Raw genomic sequence first — 21,092 nt, forward strand, 5'->3', positions numbered from 1 at the left:
CCAGGTTTCAGGGCTACCGCACATCCAGTAAAAGATGCAAGAGTGAAAATTTAAAAAAAAAAATAATACTTCCAATGTTTCCATTTCATAAGCACTTGACTTTAGACTTACTAAAATTTCATAGCCTCTATCTGTCTTGAAAACCTTTATACATGCAACACCAGGTCTATCCTACCACTTTTGACAGCAACCCAAATATAAAATGTACACAACTGTATATTTGCTTTTAAAATGTTCACAAATTTCCCCAAATGTACTAATAGAAGTACCTTAGTGAAGTTAAGATGATAAGCAGACAAAAAATTCCTATGGAATATTCATTACACACGGGGCTCCATGCTGGAACCATGAACAGGGATGCGGCAAGAAATCAGACACCTATAACCGTCTTGGCTCAAAGGTGCTCATAATTTGATAAAGACACCAGTCTAATGCATCTGGAACTTAAGAATACTGTAGAAACCCTTTTAAATGTGTGTCTTCCCAATTTTAGAAGCATATTTTCCCACATCTTTCTCCACAAAAAATACATGTTTTTGTAGTTGTTTTATTTAAGTTTAAGGTGCTTGGTGCACATGCTTTAGAAAGTTTGGAAAAATTATAAGAATTGGTCCTGAAATTATTGATGTCATTATTTAAAGAAGGCTCTCTCGAACTCTCTCTTTTGAGAAGAAAAATATGTGGCATAATCTAAGAGAAAAACATAGTTAATAACTAGAAAATCCTCCTAGCCAGCCATGGAAAGATAACAAAGGTAGCAAATCCGTGTGTAATCTCTTTCCAGGACCCTGGGCCATCGCACGCAATGATTCTCTCTGCTCTTCTAAGAGACAGTCTTTCTCAGGCATGCATGCTTGTTGCTTTTAATGGAAGAGCAAGAGCACTCTCCGTGCCTCTTCAGTGAGTGTAAATCCTGTTTATATTCTTGTCTGCCCCGGTTTATGGCTTCAGGAGAGTTCACTCTGTGTTTTGAGCACACGCAGCCTGTCCTAATTCCCTTTTTTGGCCGGTGGAGCCTCCTCGGAGCTCTTTAGGGGGAAAATGGCTCTTTCTTCCTTGATCCCAGGGCAAAGTCAAAATGAAAATAACAGACCTAACCGGCCCGTCCTCCTTCACGTCACCTCCGACTTCTCATTCAAAGGGGTACTTGGGGCGGCAGGTGGAGTTATAATTATAGATGAGAAAAAAGCCACCTCAGCAGCTGCTGCTTCTGTTTGTTCCCGGCTATAACTGTCATCATTGGGCAAATTGGCATAAACAGGCCTCCACAAGTGGAAAATCATTTAACCCCTGAGCTTGTCTGGGTGCTCTCAGTGGCCAGAAAACAGAAAGAAAACCTGACTGTGCACGAGCAAAGGGTGAAACCGAGAGTGCCTCGCCGACCGGGAGGGCCCTGGTCCGGGGGCGCCTGAAGATTTTCTTTCCTGTCGGAGACTCCAAATCACATAAATAGGTTAGTGCCCGGAGAGTACACCTCTGCGTTTTCATTCTGACCTCTCCTCTATCTGGTCTTTGTTTTTCTGACAGAGCTTAACGACAAGGCTGAACTGTTCCATGAAAGAGAGTTACCTGAGGACTGTTCTTTCAAAAAGGACTGTAATCATTATGAAATGGGCTGAATTTATTATGGTCCTCTCCCAATTTTGGCTGTATTCACAGTAGACAAACAGACAAGGTAAAGGTGGAAATATGAAACCGGCGTTGTGGCATGAGTCCCATCCTTTCGTAATGCCACTCGGTCATGCCAAAAGGCCCCGGGTTGTTTTTTTAATTGAAATCAGGAATATTGAAGGCTTAAGTTTGTGATTACCAAAACAAAAAAGTAATACCGTGAATAGAGTCCCAGAGTTTTATTTCCTTAGGGAAACAGGCAAATTAGAATTGGATTATTTTCCCAGCTCTAAATAAAAGCAGAACTTTTTCTTGTTTATAGTAAGATGTGTGCTATAGGCTACTTTATACAAGAAATTGGCTATAGAATTTATTTCTTGTGTCTTGCACAATTCTGCCTAAAAGATCTATAATTTCAGTCTATGTGGCTCCCTAAGACTTTCCTCATGGATCCCTTTGAGAAAATCAAAACGTTTCAAAGAAATCTCATTTTATTGTGTTCCATGTTAGAGAGTAGTTGAGCAGGAATTTCAAAGATTAGCTTTGGGCCATCTTCTCAAAACCTGAATGTTTAGTCTCTTGGTGAAATGCCATGGAATTCCAAAGAACTCACTGAAAACTGAGTTTTGGGGCCCAGTTCTCATCCTACCCACACCCCTGGAACAGCTCCAAGTGGAAAGAGTCCTAAATAATGGCCTCAATTTTTTTAGCTCCAAACAGAAAGTGAGCCATCCCTACGCGATTTGTGCTACATTTTTCAATGGGGAAGTGCACCTTTGTTAGTATCACTGCGGCCCAACATTTTGTCTATCTTTTAAAGTACCTAGAGTGCCAGCTATGCACTTGGAGCTCTATTAGAGAGACACCCACATCCAATTAAAACCAGCACAAGTAATCCATTAATTAACTTCCCACAAGAGCTTGCTTCTTTTTTTGTTTCTTTTTTTAAAAAATATTTTTATTGATTTCAGAGGGGAAGGGAGAGGGAGAGAAAGACAGAAACATCAGTGATGAGAGAGAATCATTGGTCGGCTGCCTCCTGCACACCTCACACTGGATCAAGCCCGCAACCCGGGCATGTGCCCTGATTGGGAATTGAACCGTGACCTCTCAGTTCATAGGTCGATGCTCAACCACTGAGCCACACTGGTGGCGTGGGGCTTGCTTCTTTCTAACAATGTCTCCTGATTTCTAAAAAGAGAGCCATACTTCCCCTTTGGAGGTTTAAGGGTAAAATAAATAAATACCTCTGTACATACTTTAGCAAATGAAGGCCGAAAGAAGAAGTTTGGTCACTGCTTTTGAAAATGTCAATCAATATAACATATGAATACCCCAAATCTTCCTGTGGGTTAAGAAAGTATATGATAGGTAACATGATAACCTATCTTATATATCTCATTTATTTATTTAAATATTTAGGGAGGAATGGCTATGTAATCTAAAAATAATACTTAGAAATTAAGGCAAGCTTACAATTGCTGATATTATTCTTTCCAGAGATGATTTCCCTCCTTTTTCTACTAAGCACTTTAGCACCAAGATGGTGGTTATGTCCAAATTCCAAATTGTGCAAACTGAGAAAGGCAAAAAGAGGGGAGGTGACCGACGGGTTGATGGTGTGGGTTTCCTTTGAGATGTAGCCTTTTGCTTGGTCTTCAATGTGCTTCTTACTTGTATTTTGTCTTCTTGCTCTTCTAGGAAAAAACTATCCAAGATGACTGTCACTTACTCCAGTAAAGTAGCCAACGCGACTTTTTTTGGATTTCATAGGCTACTCCTCAAGTGGAGAGGCAGCATCTACAAACTACTGTACAGGGAGTTTATTGTTTTTGCTGTTTTTTACACAGCAATAAGTTTGGTGTACAGGTACTTTCCTTTGCATGTCTCCCTCGGTGGCCATCAGGTATCACGTGAGAATACAGTCTCAAAAACCTGAGCCCTGCGGTGGCTGCTGACTTTGGCGTATGTAACCTCCTTTGCATGATTCTCTCTGTTGCCTTCTCCCCGGGACAGGGTATTTTAATCCACACCGACCGTTTTTAGGATGGTAAATAGACTCACACTGTCATGTTCCGGTGGTTCTCATTCCAGCCCCACATGAAGTGACCGTGACGAGGCATTAGTTGCGTGTCAAGAATGTTGCTAGAGGCACAGAATGGAAGAGTTATACTTACTAGTAGATCCTCGCTATGTAAGGATTTTGAATGGTAAAGTCCACAAATGAATAATTTCTGGTGCCTCTCTCAACTATGCCGCTCATAGTTTGAATTTGTGATTTGAGGGCCTATAGCAACTACCATTGTAATGAACGTGTTTGTGGCTGGTGTCTATCAGGCATATACACCTAATCTAGGAAATTTCCTTCCTTTTGCCTGGAGCCCACCAACCTCCCCAATACTTCAACTAAAGAAAAGGCCAGAAAACTCACTGATTGTCTTTATATCTTCTGAGCTCAGGCCGTGCTGTATTTACAAAAGGAGGTGTTTCTTCCTTATCACTTCACAACCTGTGCCTGTCAGATGGACAGGAAATGTGAGCAATATTATGTCCAAAAAAACACTTTTATGACTAAAAATTAGTCTTAATACAATTTTACCAGTATTATAAAATAGAACCTTTTTTAGCTTTTTAAAATTAAAATTGATTGCATACATTTCTTCTCTGGGGGGAATTAAAACAAAATAGAAAAGCTAAAGGTTTTTGAGGCTGTATTTCCACCTTTTCTATGTACATCCATTTGTTATTTTTCTTCTGCATACAAATGAACACATTTGTATAGCATTGCTCTCACCTACATTCTTCCTTGCAGCAATAGGACCCCACTTGAACAAGAGGGATATTAATTTGGTTGGCTGATAATTTTCAAAAGTAAAATAGGAAGATCTATGTAGCTAAATATCAAAATCACTATTTCAATAAACGTATATATTGGTATACATTTTGGCCAAATGTCTTTAAATGGAATGTTTTATTAAAAACCTCTAATAATTCTTCAGATATCTCTTATAATAGTATTTTGACAACTTATTTATGTCTTACCTAATCCTTCAGAATATGAGATGATGAAAGACACATGACATGGATTGTCTCAGTTTATTTTTACTAATGTGAATTTATTGCTGCTACTGCTGCTTAGAATAGAATAGCCCTTAGAATGGTTGCATTGTAGCCAGAAATGCTCCATGGAGCTTTAACTTTTGCTCCAATATCTTATTTGCACCCCACAAAATTATATGCATATATTTTTTCTAAAAACCAAAGAGTGCTTACACTTACAACAATAACAGTTAGTTCAAGTCATTCTTCATTCTTTGAAGTCCAATTGTAAAAGCTTGTTAAAATAGATCCTTATATCTTGATCAATGGTACACCAAGAACTATAGGCTGAATTTGTCAAGAATGTCAAGTATACATGTAGAAAGATATAGACATAGTTTTCTTCTCGTGTCTACTAATGACCCTAAGTTTTTTACCTTATTAAAAGCAAATAAATATACTTAGCAAAAGTCATAAGACAGCACCAGAATTCATTAATTTGATTACATCTCTTCCCTAATTTTGTATGGATTTGACAAAATAATCGCTGTAGTACTTTCTAACTAGTAAAATTTCTATGTGTGTCTATTAGTTAAATCTTTTTTCCTTTGGCCAATCATTAATAATAACAATCATTTTGTTATTAAGTATAACATCACGTGTTACGTTGTTTTATATATTATTTAATCCTCGTAACATCCCTGATGCATAGATATTATTATCCCAATTCACACATGAGAAAACAGAGGCTCAGAGAGATTTTAAAATATGCTCAAAGTTCACATCTGTAAGTGGCAGATCTGGAATTCAAACCCAGCTTCCCCTGACCCTATGGCCTGTGCTTTCCACAATTAAATCCTCTTTGACCATTTCTATTGGAGTATCCGAAACCATTCTGGCTGTAACTTTCCATCAGCATGACCTGATGGGCTCTGCAAAGAGGTGATGCCTCTCTTGTCAGCTTCTCCTGACTCCAGAATTTCTGACACCTCTTCCAAAGCTGAGGCCAGAACTCCAAGCCCACCCCACGCCCCATACCCCGCACCCCTGCTTTGTCAGCACCAGCTCCCATTTCTTCATCTATGATCTGATTGCTGGCTCACGGTTCCCTCATTATCCCTCTACTTCCTTTATCGAAGTTCTACTGACCCAAATAGGCCTCTGAAGCATGTTAACATGGGCCTCTCCAAGGGCTTCCCTTCTCCTTTGGAACAGCTACACTCATTCCCTGATGCAAATCATCTCTGTTGCTTCTCTTTCCAGATTTTGATCATTATTAACCTGGAGACATTCCTTCTGACTCTGCATCTCCTCCCTGCAGCATAAATATTAATAATAGTTCCATTAAATGAATGTATGTCTAACAGTATCATGAAGTGAATTTGGGTCAGATCTATAATATAAATTTTGATATTTATATTATGTTAATATGAACCCACCAAATGTAATAATAAAAATGTCCACTTCTAATTATTAAATCTGTTATTTTATATTTTAAATAATTGCAGGCTTTAAAATAAAGTTATAATATCCCTTGAACGCTCTATCACTGAGCCAAACCGGTTTCGGCATATTTTATATTTTAAATAATTGCAGGCTTTAAAATAAAGTTATAATATCCCTTGAAATACAACACAGAAAATCAAGAATGTGCTGAGTAGCATATTCAGGAAAAAGTAAGATCAAGTTGTCAAAATCAGGGTGATTATTCAATAATAACTTAATAACTGTAATCCTCTTAATCAAGATTTTTTTCTCCTTGAGTACACCTGATGAATGATTGAAAAAGAAACTATTTTATGAGGTATTGTGCTCCAAATCCAATGCATTAATCATATAAAAGTTTAAAATATAAAGTCTTTAAAAATAAAATGTTTAATAAATCTAATGGGCCAATAACATTTATGTACTAAAAACATTAGTACTTAAAAGATTCAGCTTTTGAGATACATCAGCTTAGGTAGAAAAGAAAAAGTTATTGCTCCTTAAAAAAAATTAAGATTATTTGTGCTTAATTGTTTGCACTGAATATCACTTGCAAAGCAGGTGCAGAAATATAATATAAAGGGCTGTGCGTTTTATTTTTGCTCCAGATTGTTACTTACAGGAGCCCAAAAACGTTACTTTGAAAAATTATCAATTTACTGTGACAGATATGCTGAACAAATTCCAGTAACCTTTGTGCTTGGTAAGTATAGGTCACACGCAGAATGCAGCCACACAACTGTCTCCGTTAGGATGACACCGATGACTGCATGGGAGTGTTTCTGAGCTGCAAGGCATGCCTGAAAAGCCACCGCTTGCAATAGAACCAGAATCATCCGTAAGGTTCACCCTCAGGGCCGCTTCCGCTACATTAATCCCAAACAAGTGTGAGGTAATGATCTGCTATTGGACAATGAAGCTTTCTCTTCACTAACCCTCCATTTTTGCTGCCAATTTTTGAGTTCTAATACCCACTTACGGGGTGCTATGGCATTGCCAGGCACAAATGACGTTTTTTTCTGGAGGGCAACATCATAAGGTCTGGATAACAACGTATTTTTATACCCCAAACCGTAAAAAGGCTAAAATTCTGCTAAATGCATCGGTGTTGACGTGTCTGCTCCAAGAAAGTGCTTTATCGTTTTCCTGCTATTCTACAGGGTTTTACGTTACTCTGGTAGTGAACCGATGGTGGAACCAGTTTGTGAACCTGCCCTGGCCAGACAGGCTGATGTTCCTCATCTCCAGCAGCGTGCACGGGAGGGACGAGCGCGGGCGCCTGCTCCGGAGGACACTGATGCGCTACGTCAACCTCACGTCCCTGCTCATCTTCCGCTCGGTGAGCACCGCTGTGTACAAAAGGTTTCCAACGATGGACCACGTGGTGGAAGCAGGTATTGTGAATGGCTTTTCCTCCCATGGGCTCCTCTCAATCTAGGTGGGAACCTTCAAAATTCCTTTGAAAATCCCGTTTATTCATTCATTCATTCACGAAATATTTATTGATTAACTACTATGTGCTAGAAACAGTGTTCAGAGGGGAAAATGATAAGACATGGTTCCTGCCCTCAAAAAGTTTACTCGAGGGTTTGGAGGAGAAGAAGCAACAGTCACATGGCCTTTAGGTAAATATGATCATTATTATCATCTTTATTTAAACCAGCGGTTCTCAACCTGTGGGTCGCGACCCCTTTGGGGGTCGAATGACCCTTTCACGGGAGTCGCCTAAGACCATCGGAAAACACATATATAATTACATATTGTTTTTGTGATTAATCACTATGCTTTAATTATGTTCAATTTGTAACAATGAAATTGGGGGTCACCACAACATGAGGAACTGTATTAAAGGGTCACGGCATTAGGAAGGTTGAGAACCACTGATTTAAACCATCCAGCCCCGGTTGGTTTGGCTCAGTGGATAGAGCGTCGCCTGGGGAATGAAGAGTCCCAGGTTCGATTCCAGTCAAGGGCCAGGTTGCAGGCTCAATCCTCAGTAGGGGGTGTGCAAGAGGCAGCTGATGGATGATTCTCTCTCATCATTGATGTTTCTATCTCTCTTTCCCTCTCCCTTTCTCTCTGAAATCAATAAAAATATATAAACCATCTATAATATTACCTTACATTTTCTACCACTTTACAGTTAATCCATTTTCATAAATATTATTTCCCTTGGACTTTAAGAAAAACAAGAAAAGTAGGAAACAGTCTCAGAGAGGTTATGACCTGCCCTGGATCACACAGCACACAGTTGTAATGCAGGCTCAGAACTCCTAAATTAATACTTTTCCCAAAACATTAGGAGATTCTGGTAGGAACCAGCAATGTGGGTTTTATCTAGGCTGACCCAGAGAGCTGCAGTAAAAGACCACTGCAGTGTGGGTCTATTGTCTCGCTATTTCTCAAAGCAGATGCAATTATCCTACCTGGGCTCCTAGATACACTATGCTGAGTAAAACTTATGTTGGAAGATGGTTCTCTTTGGTGTGTTAATATTTAGAGAAGAAGCTGTGAGTTAAACCAGCCTTCAATGGGATGAGGATTAAATGAGATAATAGTTGGCATATGCTGAATAAATATTGGTTGTTGTGCTGGATTCTTGTTAATAGATAGAAGTGTTTGTTGGAATGGATTAACGAATGTGTACCAGACAAAAGAATCATGAGATGATTCCATTTTTACATTGAGTATGCGCTCAAATTAGGTTGCTGTGTCTATTCTCCTTCTCTAAAATGTCCTTGAAAATACATTTTTTTAAAGGATACTATTTTTGGTTTATTTTTGCAGGGGTTTTTTTTTGGGGGGGGGGGCCTTTGGTTTGGTTTGGCTTTGCCTTGTTAGATGGGCAATATAGATAGTGACTAAGAACACAGACTAAGAGTTCAAATTCTTCCTCCACCACTTACTAGCTACATGACTTTGTGTGCATTTCTTAACCTTTCTATGCTTCAGTTTCCTCATCCATAAAATGAGTTTATGGTAATTTATAATACCACCTATCTCATATACCTCATTGGCTTCTTGTGAGGATTAATCAAGTTAACATTTGCAAAGTGTCTACAGCACTATCTGGCACATGGTAGATGTTACAGGATGTTACTAGTTCTTGCTAGTAATAATGAAATCACCTAGTACAACAGCATAACATGGCTCTTTGGTCACTTTAGAAGACTTGTTTGATGTGACATCCTAGGTCTTCTTGAACTAAAGGACCAGGTGGTTGAGAAAGTCGAGGCAGAAATCAATAAGGAGGGGTGCTGAGGATGTTGTTGGGGTTACAGATGTGAGAAAGTTACAATGGCCTAGCAAATGCACAGATATATTAAGATGTAAAACCAGTAGAAACTTTTAAAAATTAACTGCCACACCCCCTCCAAATGCAAAAGGTGAATAGTGCTTCAGAATGATCAAGTTGCAAATGCTACTTGATAACTTAATTTTCTTACCCCAACATCTATAGCAGTGGTTCTCAACCTTGGCTGCACATTAGAATCACCTGGGAATCTTTTTAAAATCCTGATTTCTGGGCCTCATCCTCCGGAAATTCTGTTTCTTTGTTATGGGGTGGGGCCACAACATTAGTAACAAAGAAACAGAATTTCCGGAGGATGAGGCCCAGAAATCAGGATTTTAAAAAGATTCCCAGGTGATTCTAATGTGCAGCCAAGGTTGAGAACCACTGATCTATAAGATCAAGTGCAGTAAGAATTACCACATCTGAAGAAAGACCTAAAAATAAATGAGAAAGGTTTGACCCATTCCACACTGATGAGTGAGAGCTAAAGTTGACTCGGATGGATAAAGGTGATCTTTCTCTACTCCTGATGCATCCCTGAAATGAAGAGAATGCATTCTGACAGGAACCAGACACCAGGCGCAATTCTCAAAGCAAATCTCCTCCTCTCAGCGTCATCTCCATATTAAAAGCAAATCAGGAGAAGCCAGGATGGCGGGGGATGGAGAGGTTTGGGGGCCTCTGGGCAGACCTGAGCTCAAAAAGGCTGAGTTGTGCCCCGGCTGAGTTGCTCAGTTGGTTGGAGTGCAGCTGTAAGCAAGAACAGATATGGCCCATGTCCTCAAAGATCAGTAAAAATTATTACAAATCTTTTCTTACATGAATCTTTTTCAGAGACAACCACAAGTACAGCTAAATTTCATATCTCTATGATGTATTTCTATTTCTCTAAAATAATTTCCTTCTGTGCCCATAAGAATGGTGAGAAAAGAGTAAAATTTGAGGAAAGGGCACTCTACTTTTCTTAAAGCCCTGGAATCTTTATATGAAGTTTCTTGAGCTTCTTCTACGACTAGAAAGAGCTTAATGAGAGCCCTAGGGAATTTCGTTCAATGCTGATCGTTAACAGACATTAATACAACTAAGCAAGCTCCCAATTGTCAAGTGGCCAGTGAGATAAAGATTCTAACTTTAGATGCACTGGCTGGAAGGCGAGCCCCATTGGAGTTGCTGGCATTATTTAGATCATTTAATCTGTGATCTTCTCTAAGTAAAACCAAATGGATTTTGTGTTGACTTTCTGCCCTGTGGTCTCCTGTTCACGTTTTCCCTGGCGCATTGCATGGCTCTGGGGCTCCTTGGTCTCTGAAATCTCCAACTGCTCTGTGTTACAGGAGAGATGACCAAGGGACAGTGGTATTCACAGCTGTGCCAGTTTTCCCTCTGTTGGCTGAACTTTTACAGGCTGAGTCAGTTTCCCTACAGCCTCACATGATGAGCCCAGACAGACAGAATGTCATCCTGTGAGAGAAACCTGACGCACCCGTGTGCACTGGCGTTACCCAGGGGAGAGAGTGCGCAGGAGAGCTGGCCCTCCTTGAATCAGCACCACGCACAGGCAGTCTCGGCTGGTCACTGTCTGAAGGCTCCCCACAGTTCTCTTTTAGGAGTTAAAGCAAGGCTACCCACTCAATGTTTCTCAAAGTGTCAGTGTAGACCATGCTCATTGAATTATCAGGGGTACTTATTTCAATGGCAGGTTCCCAGGCAATGGACGGAATCAGAATCTCTGGGGTTTATGAGCTAGGAATCCACATTTTTAACAAGCTCCCCAGCAGCACTGCAGGATCTGACCGGACAAAAATGCTGACATGGCCAGCTTGCCATGTGATTCCATGCACAGGGTCCTTATGCTAGTTGGAATCACTAGAGATCTTCTAAAAATACTGGTGTCTGATTCTCCCTCCCAGGAATTAGGTTCAATAGGAATAAGGTGCATCAGTGGTTTTTAAAGCTCCCCAAACCATTCTAATGTGTAGCAAACTTTAGGAACCATTGCACTAGGTACATCTATTAACTCCTCAACTTTATCTGCAAATCGTCTCAAATCTATTCACAGAGGGCTAATGAAATTCTTGGCTACCTGGGCAGGTGAGGAGGTAAGAGCACTGACTTGTGTATGATAGTTCCTGTGTGTCATGTGTGCAAGGCAGTGAATTACTGATTCACATAGGATACTGATTTAGGGGTGGGGAGATGGCTGACTCATATCGGGAACACAGAGGAGTTTCTCTGTCTTTGTTCAGCATAGCTGTTCCAGAAACTGATTTTACTCAACCATTTCCTATTTTGAGCTTCTTAAACTGTGAGTTGTAACTTAGTATTGGGTTCTTAAGTCATTTTTAAAAAAATACATTTTATTGATTTTTTACAGAGAGAAAGGGAGAGGGATAGAGAGTCAGAAACATCGATGAGAGAGAAACATCGATCAGCTGCCTCCTGCACACCCCCCACTGGGGATGTGCCCGCAACCAAGGTACATGCCCTTGACCAGAATCAAACCTGGGACCCTTCAGTCTGCAGGCTGACGCTCTATCCACCGAGCCAAACTGGCTAGGGCTTGTCATTTTAATGGCATGGCTTACAACCAGCATTTTAAATGGAATGCAATGGGATGGAAAACATTGGGTAGAAGAGCCAATCATTGTTTTGTGAACCACACATATCTTACTGTGGTTCATTGTATAAAATGTCTGACAGACAGCCCCACACAATGCCTTCACAATGTGACTCCATCTCAATCTCATTTCGCCTCCCCTTGATTTTCCCACTTGGCAGGGATTTCTAAACCTCCACCGTTGAATTTAGAGGACAGCTGTAGTTGAATCTGGTGGCTTCATGCCATTCATATGGGAAATACAAAGATGAAAATGAGCCAGGCACTTTGCAATGTTCCTGAAAAAGTCATCTCTCTGAGAAGGGCTCAGTTGCTGAATCACAACTTTCTCTTTCAGAGAGAACTGGCAACAAACCCACCCTGCCTTCAGGTTTTCAGATGCAGAGCTTGTAGCTCTTCTGGTAATAGAGCCTCATTTGCACACTCTGCTTTAAAGGCAAGACATCTGCCTCAGCTGCTACCGAGGAAAAATAGATCAATTGTACAGACAAAATCTATGACAACTGGAATACTGTTTGTCAATGGACTTAATTAGTCCTTTGACTTGAGGGCAAAAAAATTTGCCTTGAAGTAGCAGAACTTACTCCATCAAACCACAATTCAAGTTGCAAGCAAATACAAACGTGTGTGTGTGTGTGTGTGTGTGTGTGTGTGTGTGTAGATTTTTATTTACTTTGACCTGAAATATTAAGGAGGGTTCTTTGGGATAAGCAGCAGGAAAATTGCTGAGCAGAGCTGTACCAGCCAGAAAGCCAGAAGGAAAGATATAACAAGAGAAACTCCAGGCAGGTGCAATGGCGAGATAAAATAGCAATGTCAGGAGTATGGATAGGGCCCACGGGAGCATGGCGTGAAGACTGACATGTGAAGGAGACAAAGATTGTGAGGACCAGCCAACTGATACTGCTGCCAAACGGCAGGAAATCAATACCTGTGGTTAACTTAGCCTTAGAGATGCGGATAAAGACCATATTCTGAACAAGATCACCGGTTTCTGGTTAAAATGGCCTGAAGTACTGATGAGGATAACATGTCCTTTGATAGCAAATGCTCTTTGAATTGATTTGATCAGCAATCTAGAGATTTTCTTTTCTTTTCTTTTTTTTTTTATATTTTATTGATTTTTTACAGAGAGGAAGGGAGAGGGATAGAGAGTTAGAAACATCCATGAGAGAGAAACATCAATGGGCTGCCCCCCCACACACACCCCCTACTGGGGATTGAGTCCACAACCTGGGCATGTGCCCAGACCTGGCATCGAACGGGCAAACGGGCAATCTCTCGGGGCATGGCAGGACACTCAACCACCTAAGCCACGCCAACAGGGCAACTAGTTGTTTCATTTTCTTATGCTGGACTGGTATGACTTTTTCTCAACCATCAGGCATTCAAATCCTATATTTTTTCTCGCCTCTCAGATATGCCCGCAACCCAGGTACATGCCCTTGACCGGAATCGAACCTGGGACCCTTCAGTCCGCAGGCCGACGCTCTATCCACTGAGCCAAACCGGTTTCGGCAAGAGATTTTCTTTCAATTGATCGAAAACTTGATTTCCGAAGACAGGGTTACTTTGGCTAAGATGTGTGACCCCGCAAGGAATAACAAAAATTATTCTGCCTGTACACTCTTGGCGGACATATTAATGTCTGGTTAATCATCTTTCAATATATTTGGGCTAAAATTAAAAACCACCAGCTTTCCTTGCTTTGCATGACCGCTTCCAGTCAGTGGTAAGTGTGCTACATGGTGGGGGGGTGGGGGAGGCCTGACTTCAGCTTTGGCGTTTGCACTAAATAAACCCTCACTCTTTTTTAATGCTGTTGTTAATCCTCATCTGAGGATTTTTTTTTCATTTATTTTTAGAGAGAGTGGAGGGAGGGAGACAGAGAAACATAGATGTGAGAGAACACATCAATTGGTTGCCTTCCACACGAGCCCTGACTGAGGCTCGGGACTGAACCTGCAAACCATGTCTGTACCCTTGACCAGGAATCGAACCCTCAACCCTTCAGTGAGAGGGCTGGTGCTCTAACCACTGAGACACTGGTCAGTGCTAAACCCTCACTCTTCATATTTGCTTTCGGCTAAGAAGCCAAGAAAGGACTTGCCAGCAGAATTTGATCCATATTCCTGAATAAAAAATAACTAAAAGTAAAGTTATTTCTTGGTCAAATGACAAAGATTGCAGCCAGTATACAAATGGGGATATTTTTGAAAATTGCACTATAATCCCAAGAATATAACTGTTAAGTAATTGATATGAAATGTCTGAGAATAGGTTTCCAGGTAAAGGATGATGCATAGAACCAAGACAGGTCAAGTTCATCTATTAAATTCTTTCTTTTAAAAAAATGGTTTGGGGGGGGGGCGGGTTTTAGGGAGAGAAGAAGGGAGAGATAGAAACATTGATTGAGTGCCTCCTGCATGCCCCCTACTGGGAATTGAGCCTGAAATCCAGGCATGTGCCCTGACCAGGAATTGAACCTTGACCTCCTATTGCACGGGACAATGCTCAATCCACACAGGCCAGGCCATCTATTAACTCTTGTAATAAGAATTAATCATGCTCTGCTAGTCCTGGGCGGGGTGGGGAGGAAAGCATAGTTATCTGGCTCATGCAACGACTTTGAGATGCACCGAGAAATGAGAACAGAATTATCAGGCTCATTTTGATTTCTGAACTCCGAAGAGAGTCCAATTTCCCAGGCATGAGCAGAACCCTTCTAAGCTAATATAAATAATCTATTATCTAAAACTAGTCTCCTGTTAGTAAATATTAGCTTTGTAGTTGTTACTCTGTTTGTTTGAAATATGAATAAACAGAACCTTCTGTCGGTGGGGCAGTGAATCCAGGCATGTGCCCTGACCAGGAATTGAACCTTGACCTCCTATTGCACGGGACAATGCTCAATCCACACAGGCCAGGCCATCTATTAACTCTTGTAATAAGAATTAATCATGCTCTGCTAGTCCTGGGCGGGGTGGGGAGGAAAGCATAGTTATCTGGCTCATGCAACGACTTTGAGATGCACCGAGAAATGAGAACAGAATTATCAGGCTCATTTTGATTTCTGAACTCCGAAGAGAGTCCAATTTCCCAGGCATGAGCAGAACCCTTCTAAGCTAATATAAATAATCTATTATCTAAAACTAGTCTCCTGTTAGTAAATATTAGCTTTGTAGTTGTTACTCTGTTTGTTTGAAATATGAATAAACAGAACCTTCTGTCGGTGGGGCAGTGATTTTCAAACACTGCTATAGGTCAGTGTTAGATTTTCCTGTAGAGTCTGGCAAACATGCAACTTCCTGAGCCCAGTTCCGTGAAATCACCCAGGAAGACTGAAAAGCATGCCGATGCCTGGACCTCACTCGAGAATCAGGCTCTAGAATCAGGCTTTGGGGGTAAGGCCAATGCATTGGTATTTTCTAAAAGTATCCACGTGAGACTCTGCGCTATGGAATGCTTTAGTGGGTGAGGCTGGGGCCCAGCTCCCTCCAAGAACAGGTATCACAGGTGATTCCGATACCCTTAATCCCTGGATCTTATTCTCAAACACACTGGCCCAGATCATATCAAAAATCTAGGTAACTCCAAAGCTCTATGAATTGGTGACTCTCAAAATGACCAAGTCTCACTTTTCCCTTGACTTCTTTGTGCTACAGCAACACCTCTTAAGTAAAATTCAGCCTTCGTGGTTGGGAGGGAGGATTACTTTAAACAGGATGGCCAGATTCATACACTGATTAAGATGCTCAAGGATAAAACTGTATTACATTGGGGCAAAAGTATATTTTTATCTAAATGTGTTATCAGAATTTCATAAGTAAATGGTTGCATCCCGGAGACAAAAGTAACTGAAAAATTATTATTTCACAAATAATCAGTTTTTGAAATAAACTTTAATTCAGAAAATATTATTTATACTAAATCATAATGAACATTTAAAAGTCCACTTAAAAAATCAAAGGGGTGCCTGGCCAGCGTGACTCAGTGGTTGAGCCTTGACCTATGAACCAGGAGGTCAAGGTTTGATTCCCCGTCAGGGCACATGCCTGGGTTGTGAGTTCCATCCCCAGTCGGGGGCGTGCAGGAAGCAGCTGATGGATGATTCTCTCTCATCATTAAGGTTTCTATCTCTTTCTCCCTCCCCTTTCCTTTCTGATATCAATAAAAAAATATATTTTAAAAAGTCAAAGGGTTAAGTACAAGGATAGTCATGGAAGCATTAATTTTAATAACAAAAATTTAAAACTACTTCAAGTCTATTCAAAAGAGGACTCATTAAATAAGTATTGTATACAATTAACTAGGAAGCAGCCATTAAAAATAAGGACACTGCTCTCTATATATTAATAAATAATATCTTCAAGATATAACTGAAAATAGAAGCAAACAATAGACATGTGTGTCATATAAATCCATTTGTGTTTTTAAAAATTAGGGCTATGTGAAATTCATGATATTTTTCTGGAAACTGTGTGGCTGGGAAAATGAGACTCACTTTCCCCATTAATATTCCTTTGGCCCTTTGGGGTTTTTGCACCATTTGAATTATTCCCTTTTAAAAAAATAAAAGGTTAAGTGTAAACTGTAAGCTTTTAGTGTGAATCTTTGTATGAAAAAACCCTGGTACATAGTAGACATTCAATAAATGTTTGTTTATCAAATAAACCTGCTACATTATTCCTCCTACTATTCAAATCTCTCCTTTCCTTGGTGTGTAGATGGGAGGGGGTGGGTAGCTAAAGTTTCACATAGTACATTATGCTTCAGCCCTTACTGAGTGCTAAGTGTGTGCTAAGCATTGTCAGCCTCTTGACATGTGTTCATCATCTCAGGTAATTCTACATCTCAGTGAAGTACATATTATCATCTCTCTTTTACACATAAGAAAACCGAGGCTTAGAGAGTTCTCTGCAAACTCAAGCAAATTGTGTTACACACACACACACACACACACACACACACACACACACACACAGTTAAAGAAGTACCTTTCAAGTAGATGCAAAATGTTGTGAGAATGATGAAAATAATATGCTCTTGTCCTTCCCAAGGAACTCTGCAGGGGAAACATTTCTGTGTAACATGCCATAATGCACGGCAAGAGAGAGCCGGTGGTGGGAGCGTTGAAGCGGAGAAATTCGGGGAGGGAGGCTTCACAGATGAGGACCTGATTAATTAAGACTTGGAAGGGAGTGGTCAGGAGAAGAGTCATGTGGCCCATGTTTCCACACTACACTAAATGCTTTGTATACATTATCACCTTGTATTCTTTTAATCCTAACAATTCTAAGTGTTCTCGTTCCCAATTTTGGATGAGTACATCAAAACCTAAAGAAGAAACCTTCCCCAGATGCTTGGGCCACACTCAATATGGCCTTACTCCCTACTGGCCATCTCTGTCAAGGACTGCCAACATGCATTGCCTCATGTAGTGAAGCATAAGTTGTGTGTTCACATACCGTGTGTGTGTGTGTGTGTGTGCTTATGCATACACATTCCTTATCTCTAACACAAGTATAAAGTACTTGTGACAGGAACCTCGATATTTCTTTAATATTCCTCCATTATACACTCACATAGTAGACACTGAAATACTTATGGCAATGTGTTAGTGCTAAACTAAGTCTGTATAATCCAGCTATTTTTATTTTGTACAAAGGTTTTATGACAACAGATGAAAGAAAATTATTTGACCACCTCAAGTCTCCTCATTTGAAATATTGGGTTCCATTCATCTGGTTTGGAAATCTGGCAGCGAAAGCCCGGAAGGAAGGTAGAATCAGAGACAGTGTTGATCTGCAATCATTGATGACTGTAAGTACATCATAAATTGTCACACACACACACACACACACACACACACACACACACACACGATGCTAATCAGAGACCAAGAGGGAGCTGGATGTGACAGGTTGGACCAGGGCGAAGCTTCTTTGCTTAATTCAGAACCCTCAGCATGCAGGACAGGACAGCACACAGGTTCTAACTCGGGTTGATTGGCATTTGGTTGCTTGGAAACTCTGTGTTAACAGTATTGGGCTTGCAATGTGCTCTGTAGGAAAGCGTCCCTTGATTGATTGGCAATGTCTGCCAAGGGTTCTGCAGGATCTGGTGCCCACACAGCATATTTGCATCCCTGGCTCCAGCACCTCCCCAGTCAGTTCCCCAAATTGGAATAGTTCAAGGTTAAGCCAGCTTTTCAGATGTTCCAGGAAACAAAATTGTGTTTTTATTCAACAAAATAACCCTGAATTCACCTGAGAAACAAATTAATGTAAGAGCTAGATAGATTTGTGCCATGACAGTCTCCTGCCTGGATTAGGCTAAGAGGAGTGAATGATTTAAAAATAGCTTCTGAATGAAAGTGAACTCTTCTTTCCAGTCTCAGATAATAATTTATGTGCAATTGGGGGGTGGGAGGGTGGGGAGGGAGTCAATGGATCCCAGTCCTTCCTGCTTCAAAGAAAGATAGATTTTCTGTCAATATAAGCAGCCTTATTTGGCGGGGGTGGAGGGTTAGGATAGATTTATTTCTTTTTGCTAAGATCTATGGTAAGCATGTTTTAAAAACAGAAAAACAAACAAAAATATCTCCACATAATATACCAAAATGGCTAGAAATGACTTATCCTATATACTAAAAGCCTAATATGCTAAGTGTCCGGTCGACCAGTCAGCTGTTCAACCAATCAAAGCGTAATATGCTAATGATATGCTAAGGCCACTCAACTGCTAACTATGACATGCACTGACCACCAGGGAGCAACCAGTCAACCAGTTGCTATGACATACACTGACCACCAGGGGGCAGACAGTTGACTGGTCAACCAGTTGCTATGACGTGAACTGATCACCAAGGGGCAGATGCTCAGCTTGCTGCTGGGGTCCCGCCAGTCGAGACTGAGCAAGACAGGCTGAACATGCCCTGGAGCCCTCCTGCAGTCCCTCCCCAGCTGGCCAACCTCCTGCATCCCTCCCCGGCCCCAATTGCGCACTGGTGGGGTCCCTCAGCCTGGCCTTCTCCCTCTCACAATCAGGGACCCCATGGGGGATGTCAGAGAGCCGGTTTCAGCCCTATCCCACAGGTCAGGACGAGGGACCCCACTGGTGCACGAATTCATGCATCTAGTTTAAAATATTAACCTCTGCCTTCCCATCACCACTTTGGACCAACATCATTTTGGAAATTATGGATTCAATAGAGTAGGAGATACTTCTATAAAGTCCTAATTTATCTGAATATTTAATATATATATATATATATTCAAATGTACTTCTTTTTGTACATTGTTGAATGATGTTCAGGGCTTGTTATTTTCAGAATTTTCCTTGTGGGGTGGTGTTCAGAACCAACTTATTAGCTTTGCAAAGTCCCCTTGTTTGACAGATAAAGTCATAAAAGACATGGCCACATTCCTAATCCTACTAAATATTGATTACCACACCCATCATTTTAGTAAATCATGTTTTATCTGTTTCTGACTTAGGAAATGAACCGATACCGCTCTTGGTGCAGCCTCTTATTCGGTTATGACTGGGTTGGGATCCCGCTGGTTTACACCCAGGTATCAAATGCCGTGCACATGACTTTTATTTCTGCTTGCTCCCTCTGGCACTGGCTGTGGGCCACCAGCGCTGTGCTCTCACTTGGGTTTCTCTCTATTCCAGGTTGTCACTCTGGCTGTCTACACCTTCTTTTTTGCGTGCCTGATTGGACGCCAGTTTTTGGATCCCACCGAAGGCTACGCTGGGCATGACTTAGATCTTTACATTCCAATCTTTACTCTCCTACAATTCTTCTTCTATGCCGGATGGCTCAAGGTAGTCAATGGTCTCAGAGTCGTGAGACCCACTCTGTAATCTCTCTCATGTGCCAAACTCTGCATGCTGATCCTTCACTGAGTCTAGCCAGTCATTCCTGCGTGAGTCCAAGATAGATTTAACATTTAATGGCTCAGAGATGTTATTCCCTTTCATCCAGGGATTAAAGTGTCAGGGATGTGGTGAGTACCTATTGCAGCAACTGAAGCAGCTCCTTTATGCAAAGAGCTTACAAGAAGACTCTTTTATGGCTATTGATTTTTTAAGTCTTTGTGTGCTCCCACTAGGATTACAATAATGTAAGTATAGTAGTAACTGTATCTTCATTGTATTGTGATAAGCAACTACACAGTAGAAGAGAGTAAATAAGAAGCTTTGTATCTTGGTTCTGCTCGACTCTGCAAACAGTTCGCTGTGATTCCCTGAAATCCCACCAGCTGTCTCACAATATTAAATGCACCCCATTTTCAAAACCAGAGTTGAGACTCAGAGAAGAATTCATCGAAATCAAAACCAGAAACACAAGAACTCATGACAACATCTGGTTGGCCAGTGAATTGAAAACAGGTTAGGACAGTGAGGACGACTTGTCCAGTCATCAGTGTCATTTTCACTGTTCCCACCAGCACCGCCTCCCACTCCTCCTGGAGGTATGTGTAGATATCAGAGTTCTGATCCTTCCATCTCTTTGGGGAACGTCCAAAACAGAAGTACAGTCTGTGATGAAAAAAGAAATTGGAGTCTTTGGCTGCATTAGGTTAATTGAAATCTAATGACAGTTTGAAGATGGCGTTAATAACATAGACTTTCCAGGTGTCTGACTTTCCAAACAGCCGCTTGTTGGAGGGCATCGGTGAGGTCTTCCAGGCTGTGGCAGCATTTTCCCTGCAGGTGCCTTTACTTTCATTGGTTTAAATCTTAACCAGAAAAACAATAAATTATGTTGGCATTTCAAATTATACTCCAAAGAGTAAAGGCATATTCTTTACAAATGGCAAAAACATTTTTAACCAGATGACAGATTCCTTTTTTTTAAAACTTGTACACATTTTATTACACTGCAGGGCTAACACATGTTACCCTCCTGACAAGATGCTTAAAAAGTACTAGTTGACTTACATGTATTTCTCAAATTTTCTTCAAAATACAAAAATTGCCAAAATGATGAATTTTATCCCATTGGGAGCTTTGATATATTCAAAAGTCTCCATA

The 21,092-nt window shown here is 40.8% G+C and overlaps 1 protein-coding gene across 1 annotated transcript in view; it reads left to right on the forward strand.

Moving 5' to 3' along the window:
* Positions 1-1,079: 1,079 nt before the first annotated feature.
* Positions 1,080-21,092, forward strand: part of BEST3 (bestrophin 3) — a 42,450-nt gene continuing 22,437 nt past the window's right edge. The window contains exons 1-7 of the mRNA XM_005856754.2: positions 1,080-1,453; positions 3,313-3,480; positions 6,744-6,838; positions 7,296-7,529; positions 17,716-17,870; positions 19,547-19,624; positions 19,728-19,880. Of these exons, the coding sequence (XP_005856816.1) occupies positions 3,329-3,480; positions 6,744-6,838; positions 7,296-7,529; positions 17,716-17,870; positions 19,547-19,624; positions 19,728-19,880 (867 nt within the window). The 5' untranslated portion in view covers positions 1,080-1,453; positions 3,313-3,328. The remainder of the gene's footprint in view (positions 1,454-3,312; positions 3,481-6,743; positions 6,839-7,295; positions 7,530-17,715; positions 17,871-19,546; positions 19,625-19,727; positions 19,881-21,092) is intronic.

Source organism: Myotis brandtii, unplaced genomic scaffold, assembly GCF_000412655.1.
Source record: "Myotis brandtii unplaced genomic scaffold, ASM41265v1 scaffold1044, whole genome shotgun sequence".
Lineage (NCBI taxonomy): Eukaryota > Metazoa > Chordata > Mammalia > Chiroptera > Vespertilionidae > Myotis > Myotis brandtii.